Source organism: Sus scrofa, chromosome 1 (genome assembly GCF_000003025.6).
Source record: "Sus scrofa isolate TJ Tabasco breed Duroc chromosome 1, Sscrofa11.1, whole genome shotgun sequence".
NCBI lineage: Eukaryota > Metazoa > Chordata > Mammalia > Artiodactyla > Suidae > Sus > Sus scrofa.
The window spans coordinates 265,395,669-265,415,910 of NC_010443.5; the positions used below are offsets into that span (position 1 = coordinate 265,395,669).

General features: G+C 39.8%; 1 protein-coding gene across 4 annotated transcripts in view; it reads right to left on the reverse strand.

Annotated features, from left to right (window-relative positions):
- Positions 1–20,242, reverse strand: part of NR6A1 (nuclear receptor subfamily 6 group A member 1) — a 250,345-nt gene that overhangs the window by 75,072 nt on the left and 155,031 nt on the right. For 2 of the 4 annotated variants that reach the window (XM_021099647.1, XM_021099196.1), the window contains exon 1: positions 9,696–11,623. In XM_021099647.1, coding sequence (XP_020955306.1) covers positions 9,696–9,711 — 16 coding nt within the window. In that variant the 5' untranslated portion in view covers positions 9,712–11,623. 4 annotated transcript variants of the gene reach the window in all.

Genomic DNA, 20,242 nt, shown 5'->3' on the forward strand with positions numbered 1-20,242 from the left:
CAGGTCAATACTAAGCAGAGGGCAACCACTAGTAAATGTCAATTGAGAAAGTGTAGCTTCTCTACTTGCAAACCAAAGCACAGTTTGTAAGAACTCTAGATGACAAACTGGTGAGCCCGCCCAGAAACCTCATGCCAATGCTCAAAGCTTGGTACTCAGCTACCTAGGTCACTGCCTAGTTCTAAGGTACTGATGAAAGAGAGTCAAAGTATCATGCTTTAAGTGAAACCACATGTTCTAGAAGGGTGGAAAATGTAATTGCCATACTGCTTTATCAAAAGGCCACTTTCTCTAGAATTCTGACAAGATTTAGTATAAAGGGCCAGAACACAGACACATGCATTATTTGAGATTCACACATGCATTATTTGCCAAAAAGTGGTTTTATAACTACTTTCATATATAAAACATTGTTCAGAATAAGTACTAGAGTCACTCAGCATTCATTATTAAGACCACACATTATGAAATTTAAATAATGCATATGAACGTTCTTTCACAATTACTCTCACATGATTTTGCTAATGCAGCCATCAGAATCACAGGGTTCTGCTTCCCTGAGGCCCTAGATCAATAATTTCATAAAACTAGCACTCTTTCTCCCCACTGACCAAGACTCTCCAAACATTCATCATTCTCTTACTTTGATAAGACTACTGGTTGGTGGAAATAAAGAACTAAGAAACTAAGTTCAAATATTTTTCAATGTACACTGAATCTTCCATACTAAAGTACAGTATTTCTTTTTATTGGTTTTTTTTTTTTTTTTTGGTTCTTATAGGGCCGTACCCACGGCATATGGAGGTTCCCAGGCTAGGGGTCGAACTGGAGCTACAGCTGCCAGTCTACACCACAGTCACAGCAATATCAGATCTCAGCTGCATCTGCGACCTACAGCACAGCTCATGGCAATGCCAGATCCTTAACCCACTGAGCAAGGCCAGGGATCAAACCCTCAACCTCACGGTTCCTAGTTGGATTCGTTTCTGCTTCACCACAAATGGGAACTCTCTAAAGCATATTCTATGGTGGGTAGTTATTCTAGAGAATAACTATCAGATTGTTAACCTTATGACAAGTATTTTAGGTACAAGACTCCAGAAAGGTGGGTGATGATGAGAGCAGAAATGCTGAGGGAGATTTAATTTCTACACATTCAAAAGGAACCTAGACTCCTAATAGTACCATGTGATGGTCAGTTTCTTAAAGTATTATTTAAATACATGCTATGGTTTAAAAAAAAAACCAGGAGTTCCCAATGTGGCGTAATGGAAACGAATCCAACCAGGAACCATTAGGTTGCGGGTTCGATCCCTGGCCTTGCTCAGTGGGTTAAGGATCTGGTGTTGCCATGATGTAGGTCGCAGACGCAGCTCAGATCTGATGTTGCTGTGGTGTAGGCCAGCAGCTACAGCTCTGATCGGACCCCTAGCCTGGGAACCACTATATGCCACAGGTGCAGCCCTAAAAAGCATAAACAAACAAACAAACCAATGGAATGGACTATATCCAATGACAGGGAAAGACCTATCCTACCCACAACCAATAAAAGAGGTGAGGGTGGTAGATTTTCCTGTCAGCAGCAATTAACAACTATATCATAGCAAACTTAAAAACCATGAATGCATATGCATGTATGTGCATGAATACATATTCTTATAATAGTAATAATAGCCAAAGACTTCATGACCAGCACCTACTGGGTGCCAAAACTTTCATTTACACATTTCTTCTTTGCACAGACTCATGTGCACATGTTTGAGGATTAAATGGCCACTGGGATGATATTTATCTCTTTCCTTTTTTTAAAGCTCCAAAATGTGTATTTGCTGTACAGCAGTTATTTAATAAACTGTAATTAAATATATCTGACAGTTAATGTTATTCGTAACTTACTAGCTCCTTTGAAAAGCAAAGCTAGGCTGCTGTAGTTATCACACTGAGGGCAAGCTGAAACCTCATGAAAGGAAAACTTTGCTAACAGTGAATAGGATGCTAACAAAAACATGAGGTTTACCAAATGTCCATCAACAGATGATTGGATCAGGAGGATGTGGTATATATACACAATGGAATACTACTTAGCCATAAAAAATGAAATAATGCCATTTGCAGCAACATGGATGGAACTAATACTGAGTGAAGGGATGGAACTAGACACTCTCATACTGAGTGAAGTAAGTTAGAAAGAAAAAGACAAATACCATATGATATCACTTATATCTGGAATCTAATGTAAGACACAAATGAAGCTTTCTACAGAAAAGAAAATCATGGACTTGCAGAATAGACTTGTGGCTGCTAAGGGGCAGGGGGAGGTAATGGGGTGGTTGGGGAGCTTGGGGTTAACTGATATAAACTATTGCCTTTGGGATGGATTAGCAATGAGATCCTGCTGTGTAGCACTGGGAACTATGTCTAGTCACTTATGACAGAGCATGATAATGTGCAAAAATGGGATGTGTACATGTATGTGTGACTGGGTCATCATGCTGTACAGTAGAAAAGAAATTGTATTGGGGAAATAACTATTAATAAATAAAATAAAACAACATGAGGTTTAGTCTCTCTACATTTTTGCCAATTGCATTCCAGGACTAATTTTACTATGTTAAGAAAAAGAGTTGAATACACTACTTTGTAACTACATATTTGTAAGAGCAAAAACGTTTCAAGAAAGGCCTAACAGAGTTCCCTTGTGGCACAGAGGGTTAAGGATCTGGTGTTGTCACTGCAAATGCCTAACAAATGCAGTTTAAAAAACTAAAGAAACTGTGAGGCAGGGGGTTAAGAACCCAAATGCAGTGGCTCAGGTTGTTGCAGAGGCGCAGGTTCAATCCCTGGCTTGGGTTAAAGGATCTGGTCTTGCTACAACTATGGTGTAGGTCACAGCTGCAGCTCAGATTCAATCCCTGGCCTGGGAACTTGTATATATATGCCATGGGTGCAACCATTAAAACAAAACTAAACTAGACACTAAAGAAGTATAGAGCCCCAAAGTACAAACAAATCCTACTGCCAGTTTTGAATAATGCTTTGGCAGCCAAATGTTCTTCCTCTCCCAGCAATTGCCCGGAAAAATGGTTTTTTATTATTTATACAATTTTATTTGTATACTGCTTTCCATTTACAGTTATTACAAAATTTTGGCTATATCACCCATATTGTAACAATACATCCTTGAGCCTATCTTATACCCAGTAGTTTTTACCCCCCGCTCCTCCAAACCATTAGTTTATTCTCTATATCTGTGACTCTGTTTCTTTTGTTATACTCACTAGTTTGCTGTATTTTTTAGATTCTGCAACATGTGATATACAGTACTTGTCTTTCTCTGCCTGATTTCTTTCACTTAGCATAAAGGCCGCCAAGTTCATCCATGTTGCTGCAAATGGCAAAATTTCTTCTTTTTATGGCTGAGTAGTATTCCATTGCATGTGTGTTGGGGGTGTGTGTGTGTGTACACACACACGTCTTTATCAAAAACTCTATTTTAGAGCTCCCTGGTGGCATTGTCACTGCTGTGGCATGGGTTTGATCTCTAGCCCAGGAATTTCCATATGCTGTGAGTGCAGCCAAAAACGAACAACAACAACAACAAAAAAACCCAAGAAACATCATTTTAAGTGATAAAGTTAGAATTTGTTAAGTAACATTAAAATTAATTTTCCCTCTTTTTGTAGCTGAAAAGGGGGAGCTGCAGTTCAGGTAAGGAATTATTTTTGATTCACCTGTGTTCCAGGGTGCAATGAATGACAGCTACATAAATTAGAATTTTAAAAACAGAGATAAGAATAATGAACACTTGATATAACCTCTCAACCAGAAGGCAGACACTGAGGACTTTCAAGTGAAGTAGGGCAATGATGAGCGTGCTAATAATAATCCCAACTTTTTACCACCTCACAGTAAGGCTTTTAAGAAGGGGCTGCTAAACACGGCCATAGTAATTATCTTGGCATCTATTTGTCTTCCAAAACACATGAAAAGAGGTAAAACTAACGTGACCTATCTTTCCTAACAATGACTTAAATCTTTGTGTTACTCAGAAGCCATCCTTTCTCCTTTTTCTTTCCAGCAAAATAACCATAAAGGAAGTTCCCTTGTGGTGCAGTGGGTTAAGGATCTGGCATTGTCACTGCATCAACTATGAGTTAGGAATGGAAACAAATCTGACTAGGAACCATGAGGTTGCGGGTTCGATCCCTGGTCTCGCTCGGTGGGTGAGGGTTCGATCCCTGGCCTGGGAACTTCCAGATGTCTTAGGAATGGCCAAACAAACAAAAAACAAACCGAAAAACCCCACCACAACTGTAAAAAGCCTCTTGGGGATAAAGCTACAAATTTTGCAGGGACCCAATCATTACTAATTATTTTCCTTAGCCCAGGAATAGGATATTAGCACAGCAACTGGATGTAGGAGAAGGCTCAGCAGTTCATGTCACTGGTGGTATAGCATTTTCCAATTTCCAAAGGACCATTTCCTGATTGTTCTCCACCGAATGGAGGCATTCTCTGGGGACTTTTCTACTCGGACTATAAACAGCACCAGCTGTAGGCTCTCTCAAGAATCCTCTCCTTTCTAATCTCTCTAAATTTACTACTCTTAAAAACTCATTTCAGGGAGTTCCCGTTGTGGCTCAGCAGTTAAAGAACCCAACTAGCATCCATGAGGATGTGGGTTCAATCCCCAGCCTCACTCAGTGGGTCAAGGATCTGGTGTTGCTGTGAGCTGTGGTGTAGGCTGGCAGCTACAGCTCCGACTCAATCCCTAGCCTGGGAACCTCCCTATGCTGTGGGTGAGGCCCTAAAAAGACCAAAAAAAAAAAAACCCAAAAACAAACAAAACTCATTTCAGCAGTTCCTGTTGTGGCTCAGCGGTAATGTACCTGACTAGTATCCATGACGATGTGGGTTTGATCCCTGGCCTTGCTCCAGCATTGCTGTGAGCCATGGTGTAGGTCGCAGAGATGGCTCAGATCTGGCATTGCTGTGACTGTGCAGCTGCAGCTCCGAGTAGACCCTTAGCCTGGGAACTTCCACATGCCATGGGTTTGGCCCTAAAAAGCGAAAAACAAAAAAACAAAAAAAACACCCTCATTTCAATGTCAAGGCATGTTAAGTATGTGATAGGCACTGTGACAGAGGTTCTCTTATTTATTTCCTGTAACAACTCTGTGGTACATATGAGGAACCTGATGCTCACAGAGGTCAAGTGATTTGGTCAAGTGACAGAGAAGACTGCTGAGGTTCTTTCCCCAACACTGGGAAGCCTGTAGCACAGCAATAGATGCAGTCGAGTTTTTATGAGCCATCTGGGCAGCATGGGATGAGTCCTCACCATGCAGGCCAAGGTATCTGCTCAGAGGCCTTGGAAGCAACAGCAGGTTTTATTTTTGTTCCTTTGTTTTTGTTTTTGTTTGGTTTCAATGGCTAAAAATCCTATACAAATTCTGATTGGCCCCAAAGACAAACCACCAAGGCCCACTAGTCAGTTGACTCCTGACCTTCCATCATTCTCAACCTAATTAATGCAAGGTCCCTGGATCACAGTGTGAGCATCAAGACCCTGTTAGAGTTAGCAATGACCTTTACATCTATCAGGCTTTTCAAAATATGTAAAGCAGCTGTGCATTGGGAACGCCCCCCAAACCCTCAACCTTAAAACATGAGTAGATGCATTTTTCCTAATTATAGTGTTTTTATCAAGTCTTTGAGACACAATTTTTTTACTAAAACATATTTGAGAAACAGCTTGCTTTTCAAAATGCCCAGGCAGACCACTGAGCCATGCAAAAGAAGATTCTTAAGTGGACTGATTTCCTTGGCTTAAAAAGAAACCTCAGTAGCAGGAGACAGAGAAAAGAATGATCTGAAAAAATTGGGGGGGAAGGGAGAATGTTTGGCTTCCATACTTGTGCCTCTGATATCCTTTTGTTCTCCCACCTCATTGTATTAAGGATGCTAAATCAAACATGATTGCAGTGATGTTTGTGTGTGAAAATGACAAAAGCAATGGCCTAAAATCCCAACCTCATCTTGAACCCTGAAGACTTTTATGGCTTTTCCTTCACTAGGCCCTCCCCCTAAAGCACATTAAAGACCACATTGTTCAAAGGGTCATGGTAGGTTTCATACCACATTTTAATACAACGTAAATAGTAACTGAACTTCCAAGTTTTGTTAGTAATATTTGTATCTCTCTGGAAAATACCCAATAAAAGAACTGAGCCCTTGGTTTAAATAGTAATGCAGAATTATAATATATCAGAAAGGCACAAACAATGCTATCAAATCAGATTTTTTTTAATATATTGTTTTCCCCAGAAAAGGTGTACAGGTCAGAGATGGGTTCAAAATGTACAAATGATCTTATGAAGTGTCAATTAATGTATTCTCTCAAGCCTCAAAACTGTCCAGTTAAATATGTCAGGTCTCAACTCAAAAAGTATAAAATAAACTTGAGACTCATTTCATATTCTGGTCTTTTCCCCCCTTATTCCGTTTGTATATTTGCAAGTCACATTGTGGATCCCCAAGTTAGCTTATGCATTTATTCCTGGAAGATTTTTAACTGGAAGAAGGATATTACAAGTTCTTTATGATTTCATTTTCCACAGCTGTTGCCACCAATTGTCAGCAATACTTTGAGGGTTTAGTGGAAGAGAGGCAACAAGGACTCCAATACTCTTTCCAACTGCCATAAAGAATTCACATCATAAAAATACCTACTGAATTACTGCCTTGGTCCTCTGAAAAAGGATACAGTAAAACAGGAATGTTACAGTTGGGCTTGGGAAAGGGGAATTTGAAAAATGAAAATCTGGGCTGGAGTGAAAGAACAACAAACTTGGTAGTGCTTTTAAAATCATAACTTCATTGCTGGAATTTGTTCACTCTCCAAAGCTCAGGTATTTCTGTTTAACACCCATGTGATACGCATTAAGATGTGGCATATTACAACCTCAGTGCATTTTAAAATAAGACTTATGATTTTCGTAGATTTCTTAGCTACATGTCTGGTTTAAACGATCTCAGAATAACACACTAAGAGCATCTGTTTAGCTCAGTTGAAGTTTCAAGAGCCAAAATCAGCTGCTGGGGTAGGGGTTTCCCACGTGTTACTCAAATCCTAACCAAATTTTGTTTTTTTCGTTCCCTTAATGATGCCTTCGATGATACCAATAGGGTAAAGCAAATGTTAGAATAAAAAAAGAAAGAAAGAAGGAAGGGAAGAAAGAAGTAAAAAAAAAGAAGAAAAAAAGATTACGCAAAGCTTTGACACACGTGACTAAGACCAAAATGATCATCCTCTCCAATTCAATACAGTATTAGCATGAGGACAAAAGGCGTTTAAAAATCAATTGGAGTTATTTCTAGTGGAGGTTGCCTGATCGCAGCAAGTTGGGGAATGAGAACATTCCCAACATTAAAAGGACACTTTTAAGCATTTTTTCTTTTTTAAGCAACCATCTTATTTTCACGGGGAATTCATTCGAGGGCATTGTTTTGGTTTTAGGTGTCTGTCTTGCCAGGCAGGGGCCATGCAAAAGGGCTACATCTATCTTGAAGTGTGCACAATGGCCTCTCTGCGGCTTGCTCTCTGTTATTGATCCTTACAGATGCTCCAAGGCCCTTCCCCCACCTTTCTCCAAATCCCAACCCCCCATTCTGAAAGATAGCTTAAGAAATAAGACTTCCTGCCTAGCGACTGGCAGGGCTGAAAGACCAGATTGTATGACTCCACAGATCAGGCCTGCCACAGTGAAAGCTTGAATAGAGTTAACCCTCTGTGAACTAAAACAAAACATTTGTATGCCCAGCTGTGACAAAGGTTAATTTAAATGGACAAGGGCCCAATATCTAAAACCAAGCAACGCTTTTTTACAGTAGCATTTTCACTGATCTCTTTTGTTAAGTAGTTTGATTTCACTTTTTAAGCCTCCAAAGACCTCCTTCAGCTGGGATAATTCATTTTGTTCCATTAGAATTTTATATGGATGATTCAGGTGAAATTTAAAAAATTCTCTTGTTTTATAAAAGTTCTTGTTTTAGTATTATAAGTTATTTTTCTGCCATTGAACGGCCAAGAAAAATTTAAGTTTCAATATTTAGTTAAGAACTGAGGGAGAACTTTCTGTTCAAACATTTTTTTTTCTCTTTCAGAACTAGGGAAATTACTAAGAGATTCAAACTGGTTGAAAAAAATTCCAACCCTCCAGAGCTATCCCCTCCAAACTCATCTAACTACTGCTCTGCTATCTCTGCTTATCCCTAAACTCCTATTCCAACGGCTTCAGAGCAAATCTTACTTCTTAAACTACTCCCTTCTGGAAAAGCTAGTAAATCCAGATGAGTTTAACAAAGAATTTCTGTACCTACTGGGGGAAAGACAGGAAGCTGTTCAAGAGAAAAATATAATAGGTCTTGCACGTAATTGATAATTTCTATAAACTTTGTTCTTTTCACCAATTTATAATAAAAACCAATGAGGTAATTTTGGCCTACAAAGTGCTAGGGAAGAACATATACGGGAGTGTTACCATAAAGAAGAAAGCTACTGTGAGAGGGAGTCCCACTTCCCTAATTTGCACATCCTCAGAGTTAGAATTAAACTGCAAAGCTGTCCCTGGCAGATGTTAGGCATGCTGCAAGGGGCTGGGAAGTCTTCCTAAGACCAGCTATTTCATAGATTAATGCAGTTCCTACAAATGTACCACTGCCTCAAAGAATCTGAACCTCTTCTGGCTATAACTCAGCAGCACTTGCCTTTAAGAAACCAAAACTTGTGACAAACTCTTAGACTCTATAAATACATCAAAGAAATACAACAAATATTTAATACTAAGATTCATTTTCTAGCTGTTTCTTCAGCTGCCTATTTCTTCCTTGGCCCAAATAATAAAGCTGTGGGACACTGGTATTTGTCACCCAAGTAAGAGCCTATTCTAAATACATGAATTGAACACTAACTACTTGCTATTAATGAGAGAGATGGAAAGAATTTACCCATTTTAAAAACAATCCACTTACGTGTAACTAAATCACTTTGCAGTACACCTGAAACTAACACTAGACTTTAATATGAAATCAACTAGACTTTAATATGAAATTAAAATTAATAAAATTTTAAAGAACCAATCCACTTAAAAAGAAATTAGCAATGGCTTAGTCATATACCCCAAACTGTTCCCGCAAAGGGAATGAGGCTGTCTTATCAAAGGTCTCATGACCCCAATACTATCTATAATTAACAGTACTACATAAGGCTTTGGCAGATGATGAACCGGATTAGGGAATTTAAAATATAAACAAAGTCTGTCAAGAGGTAAACACAACGATTTTTTACATGTAAACTTTACCTTAGGACTGTGATGCAAAATGAAGTTTAAAATTTTTTTTCAAGTCACTATAAAATTTCAATCCATTTTTTGTCTTTTTTTTGTTCTTTCTCTTAAAAACATCAACCACAACAACCAATTTACTACAGTTCTCCCTCGTGTTTCTCTATCCCAAAACATTTATAGCTAGTTGCTTGTTACTTACATGAAAACTTGTTGGCCAAATTCTGCCAAGACACAAAAAAAGAGTGGACTGCCTCCCACAACCCTCAAGGCTACTATTTGCTCTAAACCTTCAAAGAAAATTTCTAAACCTTAGATTTGAGCCCAGACTTAAGCAGTCAGTTCCCTTACCTTCCCATGTCTCCATTTCATGCTTCTCGGAGTCTGTTGAGAAGTTCTATTGCAGCCATGAAGAAACAGAGATTACAGGACAAGTCCAGCCTGATGACCACCCTTCCGACACTTGGCCAATTTCTCTCTCTTAGCCCTCTCTCTCAGCCCGGGCTACAACAGTCATCCTCACAGGTCAGTTTACAAGCCAGTCATGTGATTAGAAAGTTCAGGCGCTAAGGTCACAACGTGTATGGAGTTCGTTTATTACCAAAGGTTATCTAAGTGGAACTGATAGACTTATTTTCTTTAGTTAACGATACTGCCTACCATGTCGTTCTGAAAACTATTATGGGAACGTTTAATAGGAAATACTCCTCTGGTCTTCTTTAAAGCTGAGATCCTACACTTATAAGGCAGCATTTTAAGAAGGACTTGGTTTTCATTTAATTTAAGAGTTCTGATATGAAGGGGGTTTTCTCCCCTTCTTTCTTTCAAGAGCTATTCTAAATTACATTCTTTTATAATCTGGATTAAAAAATTTAAAGTCTCTGACACAAGGAAAAGAAAAAACAAAATCCCTGTGTTATGCTTGTGTTGGGGGGGGGTGGAGTGAGATCTCCTGCTTTTTGTCATTATAATAAACAATGACAAGGCAAATTCTTCTGAGAAAATTCAAATGTGAGAAGCTCTGAATTATTTGCAGGTTTCACTTTAACCCTGGTCCTTAATTCTCATGCTGTGGTTATACACACTAGATTGAAATAATGTGTAAAAAAGGAAACTAGGTCTGCAAAATCCTTTTAGAAAGCCAAGGTTAGGAATTTCATCCCCTGCCCCCAGCCAAAAGCTTAAATCTTTAAAGTAAGCTTCTTGCTCCATTCCTTTAAAACTCCTAAGATCTTAAGCAATATTATGCTATGCCTCCTTGATTTGTGAACCATACCGGCAACCCACGGCAGAGTGTGTCATCTGGGTGTGCAAAAAGACTTGCTCAAACATTGCCTCAGAGCTGCAGAGGCTGTCAGGTTTGAGCCATATGCTAATGACACATGATGTCAAACATTCAGCTATCCATTCAGATATCAGAACACATTAGCTAGGCAAGGTCCACTGAGAAGACGGGATGGTCCAAAGACCAGTTATCAGGGATAAGTGCTTTTTAACTGTGCAAAGTTTCATTCAAAGAAATCTCCCTTAACCTCTAGGCTAGCCTTGGGAATAACTTAAAGGCCAGGTACATCCTACCGCAGTATTCCCTAAAAAAGGAGACCTTTCTTGGGGTGGGAGTGGAATCTGTCACTTGCTGGCCATATAACTGGATGGCAAATATTGCTACCAGTGTTACTAGATGGCTTTTCCAAACAAAACAGAGATCATTAAGGTCATCTGACAAAGCAGGACCTAAAGAGAAAGTGACCAATGATTTTAGAGGAGGAGAAAAGGCTGTAATTTGCCTAAAAATAAATTTTTTGCCACTGCCATCACACACCTCACCCCAACATAAACACATTGACCAGCTTTCTTATTCCATTCCCACCCAGACATGAGATTAATACAGATTTTCTTCTGAGTCCCTGGGAACTTAATGGAGCTCTTATATATTAAGTGACAATAAATAGAATAATAGGAAAAGAGCTGAACAAGGGGAAATTCCACAGGCAAAAAAAAAATTATTCATTCATAAGGCAGCTCTGCTTTGCTGAAGGATACAGTTTTATTTGAACTCAGTACCTACATAACAACAGAGATGTAGTAAGCATTTTCACTTAACCGTACCAACCTCTGGAGAAAAATATGAAACGGGGAGCTATTAGTAACACCTAGTGTTTTTAATTTTTATTTATTTATTTATTTATTTTTTGGTCTTTTTGCCTTTTTTTCTTGAGCCGCTCCGGCTCTTTTGTCTTTTTTTAGGACTACACCCATGGCATATGATGGTTCCCAGGCTAGGGGTCCAATCAGAGCTGTAACCACTGGCCTACACCAGAGCCACAGCAACGTGGGATCCGAGCTGCATCTGCGACCTACACCACAGCTCACGGCAACACCGGATCCTTAACCCACTGAGCAAGGGCAGGGACCGAACCCGCTACCTCATGGTTCCTAGTCGGATTCGTTAACACTGCGTCACGACGGGAACTCCCAACACCTAGTATTAAGATTGAAGCAGAGCTCTTGATTTTTAAGGGTGTGCCTTTGTAATAACCCTTGATGTGCCCATGAGCCTGAGAAGAAATCTTTACCATAGTTTAAGGCTAAGTCTTATCTTTGGATATAGAGTTATATTTCTTCAGTGTCCTGAGTCACACAAGTTTTCTGAGAGTCCTTTACGGTTCTACTGGGAGGAAGGGGTAGAGAACATCAACATGCACCTCACTGACCATGCGAATGCAAAGACAAACTCCAAATCTAAACGGGCTCCCAGGGAGAATTGCTGCTGTGGCTCAGAGGTAACAAACCCAACTAGGATCCATGAGGATGCAGGTTCAATTCTTGGTCTCAATCAGTGGGTTAAGTTTTTGTGTGCAGACAAGCTTGGATCCTGTGTTGCTGTGGCACAGGCCGGCAGCTGTAGCTCCAATTCAACCCCTAGCCTGGAAACTTCCAAACACTGTACGTTCGGCCCTAAAAAGCAAACAAAATAAAACAGAACAACAAAATAACTAGGGCTCCCAATAAGACTGTTAAAAACAACAACAACAACTGTAGAGGAGAAAAATCAATTTAAAAGATTAAAAAGATTCTTGGAATTCATGAGTGGAAAGGGGAAGAAAGAAAATAAGAAATCGGCAATACTTTCTACTTATTAATACTGGGTTTGTAATATAGAAAAAAGTAGATGAACAAAATTCTACATCCAACCAACACCTGCAACATTTGCATAATTCAAAAGTTGAGTCTAAATTATGACTGGCAGAACTTCAATTAACCTTGCAAGAAGCTGGTTCCATTTTCATTTTATTCATTCATTCATTCATTTATTTACTTATTATTTTTTCTTTTTATGGCCACACCTGCGGCATATAGAAGTTCCTAGGCTAGGGACTGAATCGGAGCTGCAGCTGCATGCCAACGCCACAAGCCACAGCAATACTGGATCTGAGCCACATCTGGGATCCTTAAGCCACTAAGCAGGGCCAGGGACCAAACCTGCATCCTCCCAGACATTATGTAGGGTTCTTAGCCCACTAAGCCACAACAGGAGCGCCTCCATTTTCATTTTAAAGATGGAGAAACTGAGGCCCTAAGAAAGGAAAAGACAGGAGTCATCAGACCATCTGAGAAGAAATCCAAATGTCCTAGTCCCTCATTTCCTCCGTTATGTCACACACCTTGGACAGAAAAAAAACCAAAGCCTCTATTTAGATGTTACTATTTAATATCATTTCCATGTTTGTTTATTCAAATGGCAGCTGTTAAAGAAGACTGCAGATTTTGAAGCTAAAGGGGGTAATCAAGATGTATTATGTTGAGTACTTCAAAATAAAAGATAGCAATTCTAGTGGGTACACAATCACTGGAATCACTTCAGCCTTATTTAAGACATTTAGATGATAGTCTGATGCAAAGTGAAAGCCATGTGACCACTCTGATGGAAGGGACTGGCTAAGAAAATCGCTGTCCACTTCAGGAAAACAGAAATATGCAGAAAATACTTTAAATTCCTTTTTAAACTTGCAAAACCACAAAAAACAAAAGCCCGCAGTGTCTGGTTCTCATCTGTCAGATCCTTGATGTAGACATTCTTTGCGGCAATGAAAGGAGTTTAATTTAATAAACAGGAATAATGAAACACAGCTAAATGAAGTCTGTACTATCTGGGACTAACAAGCAAACTCCTGAGTTCACAAAAAGAATAGGAGAAACAAAGAACATACTTAGATATAATTTCCAGTTTTGCCATCTATTCTTGGAGTTGGAAAGGGGAATCCATAATTCAGGAAAAAACAAACTAAAAACAACTTAGAGTCACAAACTAAAAATATTTTAGAAACTGGGGGTTTTCATCCAATTCTACGAACATTCATTGAGCGTCTCCTAAGAGCTAGGCACTATGCTGAGTGAAGTGACAGAAATGAATATTACACGCTCCTCACCTTAGGGGTGCTCACCGTCTGCTGACCCCTTCGGCTTCATTTTCCGCCACTCTACATTAACCCATTTAGCGCAAACACACGAAACAGATGAAGGACAACACGATGCAATGAGTATGGTAACAGAGGTAGAGACTAAGTGTCAGGGAAACAGATGAAGGAAACTTCGTTAGATTGGTGTGGCATGTCACAGGAAGGACATTACATTTGAGCTGAACAGTGGCATTCTACAAGTAGACAGGCAGAAAAGGTATTTTAGAACTTAATACCTTAATAAGTAGAACTGGGAAAATCTCAAAAGACATTTTAATGTCTATGTTATAAAGTCAGGAAATAAACCTGTATGTATGCAGACAAGTAACATGATTGGTGATGAAAAAGACAACTACAGGGTGTCACTTAGGAACGGCTTTATATACAATGCTTTATATACAGGAACCAAATGCAGTGTATATACCTTGCCTGGATTATGATTTGAACAAATCGACTATGAAAAGACATTTTTGAGACAATCAAGTAAATTTAAATATGAGTAGGGATTTAATTAGATCTATTTCCCACCCACAAACTTAAGACCTGGAAAGAGTGAGGTCTCCATTATAAAAATCTCCGTAATTCTCCAGTCAAGATCTTGTACATGGATTTTTCAAGTATCATAATTAAGAGCAGATTATAGTATGAATAAACCAGCCCCTTTTGAATGCAAATAAAAAGAAAAGAAACAGATGTACAGTATACAAACAAAAACACAGCCAACTATTCTGTCTCCTAAGTCTGAACAAGTTAGGACTTATTCATCCCATATGGCACCCCTGCCCATCTAACTTCTTCACATTAAGCCCAATGATTAATGCAAATAAATATTACAGCTCTGAATATAGAAGCAGTTCAAACTGCTGTTAAGCAACATGTGCAAATGAAGTAAGAAAGGAAGGAAAGAAGGAAGGAAGGAAGGAAAGAAGGAAGGAAGGAAGGAAGGAAGAAAAGATCACAGCAGTAAAAAGCAAGACTTGGAGGCAGTGCAAATGTACAGACAGCCCTTTCCTCTGGTGTCCCTAAAAAAGTTAAGTCCACTTAAAACCCAATAATTTCCAGACAGACTCTGGCCTCAGCCCTGACTTCTCATTGTTGTTTCATTTGTCTATACACACCCATCTGCCTGACTGAGAGGGGAAAAAAAAGTCAGATGACTGAGGAACAGGTTTCTGCCTATAAGTAGCTCACTTCTGTGTAAGTGAGGACTCTGGACAAAGGCCTGAAAAATAAAAGCTCCCAGTAACTGGTGTACAATCTCACTGCACCCAGTCAATCACAATGGCTCCCAGGCACTTATAGAATAAAGGTCCACACTCCCAATGCCCTTTACGATCCAGCCCCTGCTGATCTTTCCAGCTTCATTTACCACCAGCACTACTCCCTAGAAATAACTCATCACTCCAGCCATACTGAGTAGTACAAGTATGCTTGTAGTACAGGTATGCTAGGCTATAACGGCTGCCTGGAATAACTCTTCCTGCTACTTCCTTATAGCATTCACTACCACTTACTCACCTTTCTGGACTCAATTTAAATATCACCTCCTCTGTAGGGTATTCTAAGACTCCATTCTTTCAGCCCTCAAATCAGAGTCAAACCACAGTCTCTTCCATGTTGCCTGGATCCCTAAAATACACCATGATACAGCAGTCACCTAGAGTTTTCATTTTACGGTTCTATCTTCCTTACTGGTCTGAATATAACCTCAAAGAGTCAAACTTTGGTAATTCCAGAGCACAGCCCTGGATTTATCATAGAGCAGGCATTCATAATATGCTAAAGCAATTAGAAGGGTTTTGGTATGTGTGTTGTGTAGGTGAGTGTGCAGTTATTTTATTAAACCTAATGGTATATTCACATTCTTTCATTTTCCACATTTTCTAACTCTTTCATCCTACTTCAGGGGAGGTTTTTTTCCCCTAAACAAACTCCATTTCAGAGCCCCCATAAGTCAGGCCCTTTGTTTTATATACATATTTTGTCATTTGTAAATCTACCTAACACTGACTCTTCCAATAATGAAGACCCAGAACGGGTAATAAAAGATTTCTGACCCATATATCCTATTTACTGAGTTCCTGTATTAGTATGGAATCATGTTGCTGGTGATCTTTCGATTATATCTATCTATCTATCTATATTCACACACACACACACACACACACACACACACATATAAAACCCAGCTAGATTCCAAGCTATATGAAGGCGGGGGCTGTGCCCCCTAGTCTAGTTCACCACTGTATCCTCGGTGCCTGACACAACGCAGGTTCTCAATGAGTATTTGCTGACTGGAGGAAGGAAGGAAAGGAGTTGCTTCTAGAGCAAGAACAGGAGAAAGAAAGAAAATCCTCAGGAACACAAATATTCACAAAAATATTGCCCTAGGCCATTCCTGCAAAGCCAAAACCAGTTCACCCAGCCTCAATCCCAACTCCAGTAAATCCTACTGATACACAGAGCTCTCCTCTAATTGAGGGATTGAGTGCAATAAATCTGAAAACCAACAGGACTAGTTGTAAACCGGCCAAGTGGCAATCCTACCTACAACCAACCCTGTCCTTCCTACTCTGCTAGAGATTGAACCTGACTCTCTAAAGATAAGCACAAGGAAAAGCGAAGGCAATGGGGGCTTAATAATCTTACTTTGGGGTAGAGCCTGGCTTCAGCTGGCAAAGGGACTGACTTTTGTGAAGCAAGATATAATATACATAACCCCAGTCTGAGTGAACTACACATAGCAACTCAGCCCGACCCCAGGTCTTGGAGTCACGAATTGCTCCCTTGAGCCTCACATCTTGCTATCCAACTGCTTCCTGGGGATCTCCACCTCGATGGATCTATCACAAGCACCTCAGACATGTCCAGACATACCCACCCTTTAAAACGTGACCATCTTCCTCAGCTCCCTGTTTCAGTGAACAGCTTCAACCACCCAAGTGAAAAAAACCCGGGACGCTCCTTGACTCCTTTCTTCCCTTTAACCCACCTACATTCAACTTATCTTCATTCCTGTCTTTCCTGTCTCTTCAAAAGCTGCTGAATCAGCCGCTCTCTAACCAAAGATGGGACAAAATGATTACTCTAAAATAAAAAAAAAAATAAATAAATAAACAAATAAATAAAACACAAATGTTTAAACCCGTAAGTTTTTTTGCTTTGTTTTGTTTTGCTTTTTCAGGGCTGCACCCGTGGCATATGGAAGATCCCAGGCTAAGGGTCAAATTAGGAGCCACAGCTGCTGGCCTACACCATAGCCACAGCAATGAGGGATACAAGCCGCATCTGTGATCTACACCACAGCTCACAGCAGCACCGGATCATTTAACTCATTCAGTGGAGCCATGGATGGAACCTGAGACCTCATGGTTTACACTAGTTGGGTTCGTTCCACTGTGCCACAATGGGAACTCCCTAAATTTTAAATAATGAGTTAATAATGACTCTAGGAGTTCCCGTCATGGCTTAGTGGTAATAAACCTGAAGTATCCATGAGGATGAGGGCTCGATCCCTGGCCTCACTCAAGTTCTTAGCTGCCCTAAAGGTTCCAATCCTATGGATTTCTATATTTCCATCCCATTGGATACCTGCTGGTTCTCAGCATGAGTATTCCAAGAATAGGGACATAGTATGATTTACCTCTGCTTTCCTGGTACCTACCATAGAACCTAGCAAAAAATATGAGTGCAGTCATCCCTGGGTATTCATAGGGGATTGGTTCCTGGACCTCCATGGATACCAAAATGCACAGATGCTCAAACCCATTAATATAAAATGGCATAGTATTTGCACATAACCTATGTACATCCTTCAGTATACTTCAAATCATCTCTAGATTACTTATAATACCCAATATAATGTAAATGCTATATAAATAATTGCTGGTGTGCAGCAAATTCAAGTTTTGCTTTTTGAAACCTTCTGGAATATTACAAATTTCAGTATTTATGATCCATGATTGGCTGAATCCAAGGATTATGGAATCTGCAGATACAGAGAGTTAACTTACTTAATTCATGTTTGATGAATTTAAAAGGCCTAAAGGAGTTCCCGTTGTGGCGCAGTGGTTAACGAATCCGACTAGGAACCATGAGGTTGCAGGTTCGGTCCCTGCCCTTGCTCAGTGGGTTAACGATCCGGCGTTGCCGTGAGCTGTGGTGTAGGTTGCAGACGCGGCTCGGATCCCGCGTTGCTGTGGCTCTGGCGTAGGCCGGTGGCTATGGCTCCGATTCGACCCCTAGCCTGGGAACCTCCACATGCCGCAGGGGCAGCCCAAGAAATAGCAAAAAGACAAAAAAAAAAAAAAAAAAAAAAAAGCCTAAACTTCCACGGAAACCATAAGTCCACATTTACAGCTGACTAAAGTAAGAGGTAACCTGAAATTAGATACTCTGGAGTTAGACAAATGTGGACTTAAATATCAGCTACACAATTTGCACTAGTTTTGTAAATTTGGGCAAGGTGCTGTCAAATCTCTGAGTTTAGCTTTCATATCTGTTAAATGGGAACAGTAACTCCATAGAGCTACTGATAACCTAAGAATACACAGATCAAAGTATCCAAAATTATCTTTCACAATACAACACAAAGCTATGTTTACACGTCAGTGAGAGAATCGAGCAAACTCCAGGACCAATAGGTTTGCACCCTCACTGTTCCACTGGCAGCCTGTCTAACCCCAAAGGCCTTGGGCATCTTATCAACAGGATCAAGCTACCACTGCTTGGCAGGTTGAGCAAAGGGGGCATTGCTTCTCTGTTGCTTTCCTAGTACTTGCTGCCTCTGTGTATATTCATTCATCTCCCCCTCTGGGAAATCATAAATATTATTCACTCCAGGGCTTTGGAATTAGGATTTTTGTCAACTTGACATTTAAATATATTGAGCAAAGGGAACAGATATTGGAGGTGGGTATACATATTTCACTACAAGAGAGAATAAACCATCTATGCTGCTCCAAGACATTTTGGCGCTGGAACTAAAGCCCCATTCTCTCATGTACAGGACTATTTCTTTTCCATTTACAGGAAAATAGAATAAAGAGGGTAAGCAAGCAAGTTCTGGGGTTAAGCCTAGATTCAAACTTTGAATCCTGCTTTTAATAACCTGTTATGTGACTTCAGATAATCTGCATAATTTAAGTCTCGATTTCCTCATCTATAAAATGGGTTAACAGTACCTACACTCCATAGAGTCTCTGTGAGAACAGGGAGATAACCTTATGGAAAACGTTCAAGGAGTCCCTGTCGTGGCTCAGTGGTTAATGAATCTGATCAGTAACCAAGAGGTTGCAGGTTCAATCCCTGGCCTCGTTCAGTGGGTTAAGGATCCAGTGTTGCCATGAGCTGTGGTGTAGGTCACAGATGTGGCTCGGATCCCACATTGCTATGGCTGTGGTATAGGCCGGTGGCTATAGCTCTGATTAGACCTCTAGCCTGGGAACCTCCATATACCCCAGGTGTGGCCCTAGAAAAGACAAAAAAAAAGAAAAGAAAAACGTTCAACACATTGTCTGACATATTGTAAATTCTCAATAAACTTAGATAATATTATTTAGAATATTTATTTTCTTATTATAAAGTAATATATGTTCAGTAGAAGAAAAATATAAAGAGAAAAAAAAACTTTTTTTTTTTTTTTGGTCTCTTTAGGGCTGCACCTGCGGCATATGGAAGTTCCCAGGCTAGAGGTCAAATCCAAGCTGCAGCTGTTTCCCTACACCACAGCCACCAGATCCAAGCCACGTCTGCAACCTACACTGCTGCTTATGGCAATGCCAGATCCTTTAACCCACTGAGTAAGGCCAGGGATGGAACCCACATCCTCATGGATACTAGTCAGGTTCTTAACCTGCTGAGACACAACAGAAACTCCAGAAAAAACACTTTTAATTCTACTACCTAGACAGAATCACAAGTAATGTTAGTTACAGTTTGGTATACCTTTTATTTTTTCTTCTGTGTATATATATTTTTCATGTTAATTTTCCTTACTAAATTCAACATATTATATACATAGTTTTCTCTCTTCTTTTTCACTCGGCATATTCTCCAATGTTATTAAACATTATTTAAATATATCTTTATATATGATTATATAATCTTTAATATATACATATATTCTACATTAAATATGTACCAGATAATAAAATATTTAATAGTTATTACTTGTAAAGATTTTGTATAACAGCAGCAAAGTACTCCATTAGTGGATGTTACATTATTTTTTTTTTTCTTTTTAGGGGCCCGCCTGTGGCATATGGAAGTTCCAGGGCTAAGGGTTGAATCAGAGCTGCAGCTGCCAGCTTATGCCACAGCCAGAGCAACCTGGGATCTGAGCCACATCTGTAACCTATATCATGGTTCACGGCAACACCAGATCCTTAACCCACTGAGGAAGGCCAGGGATCGAACCCACACCCTCATGGATACTAA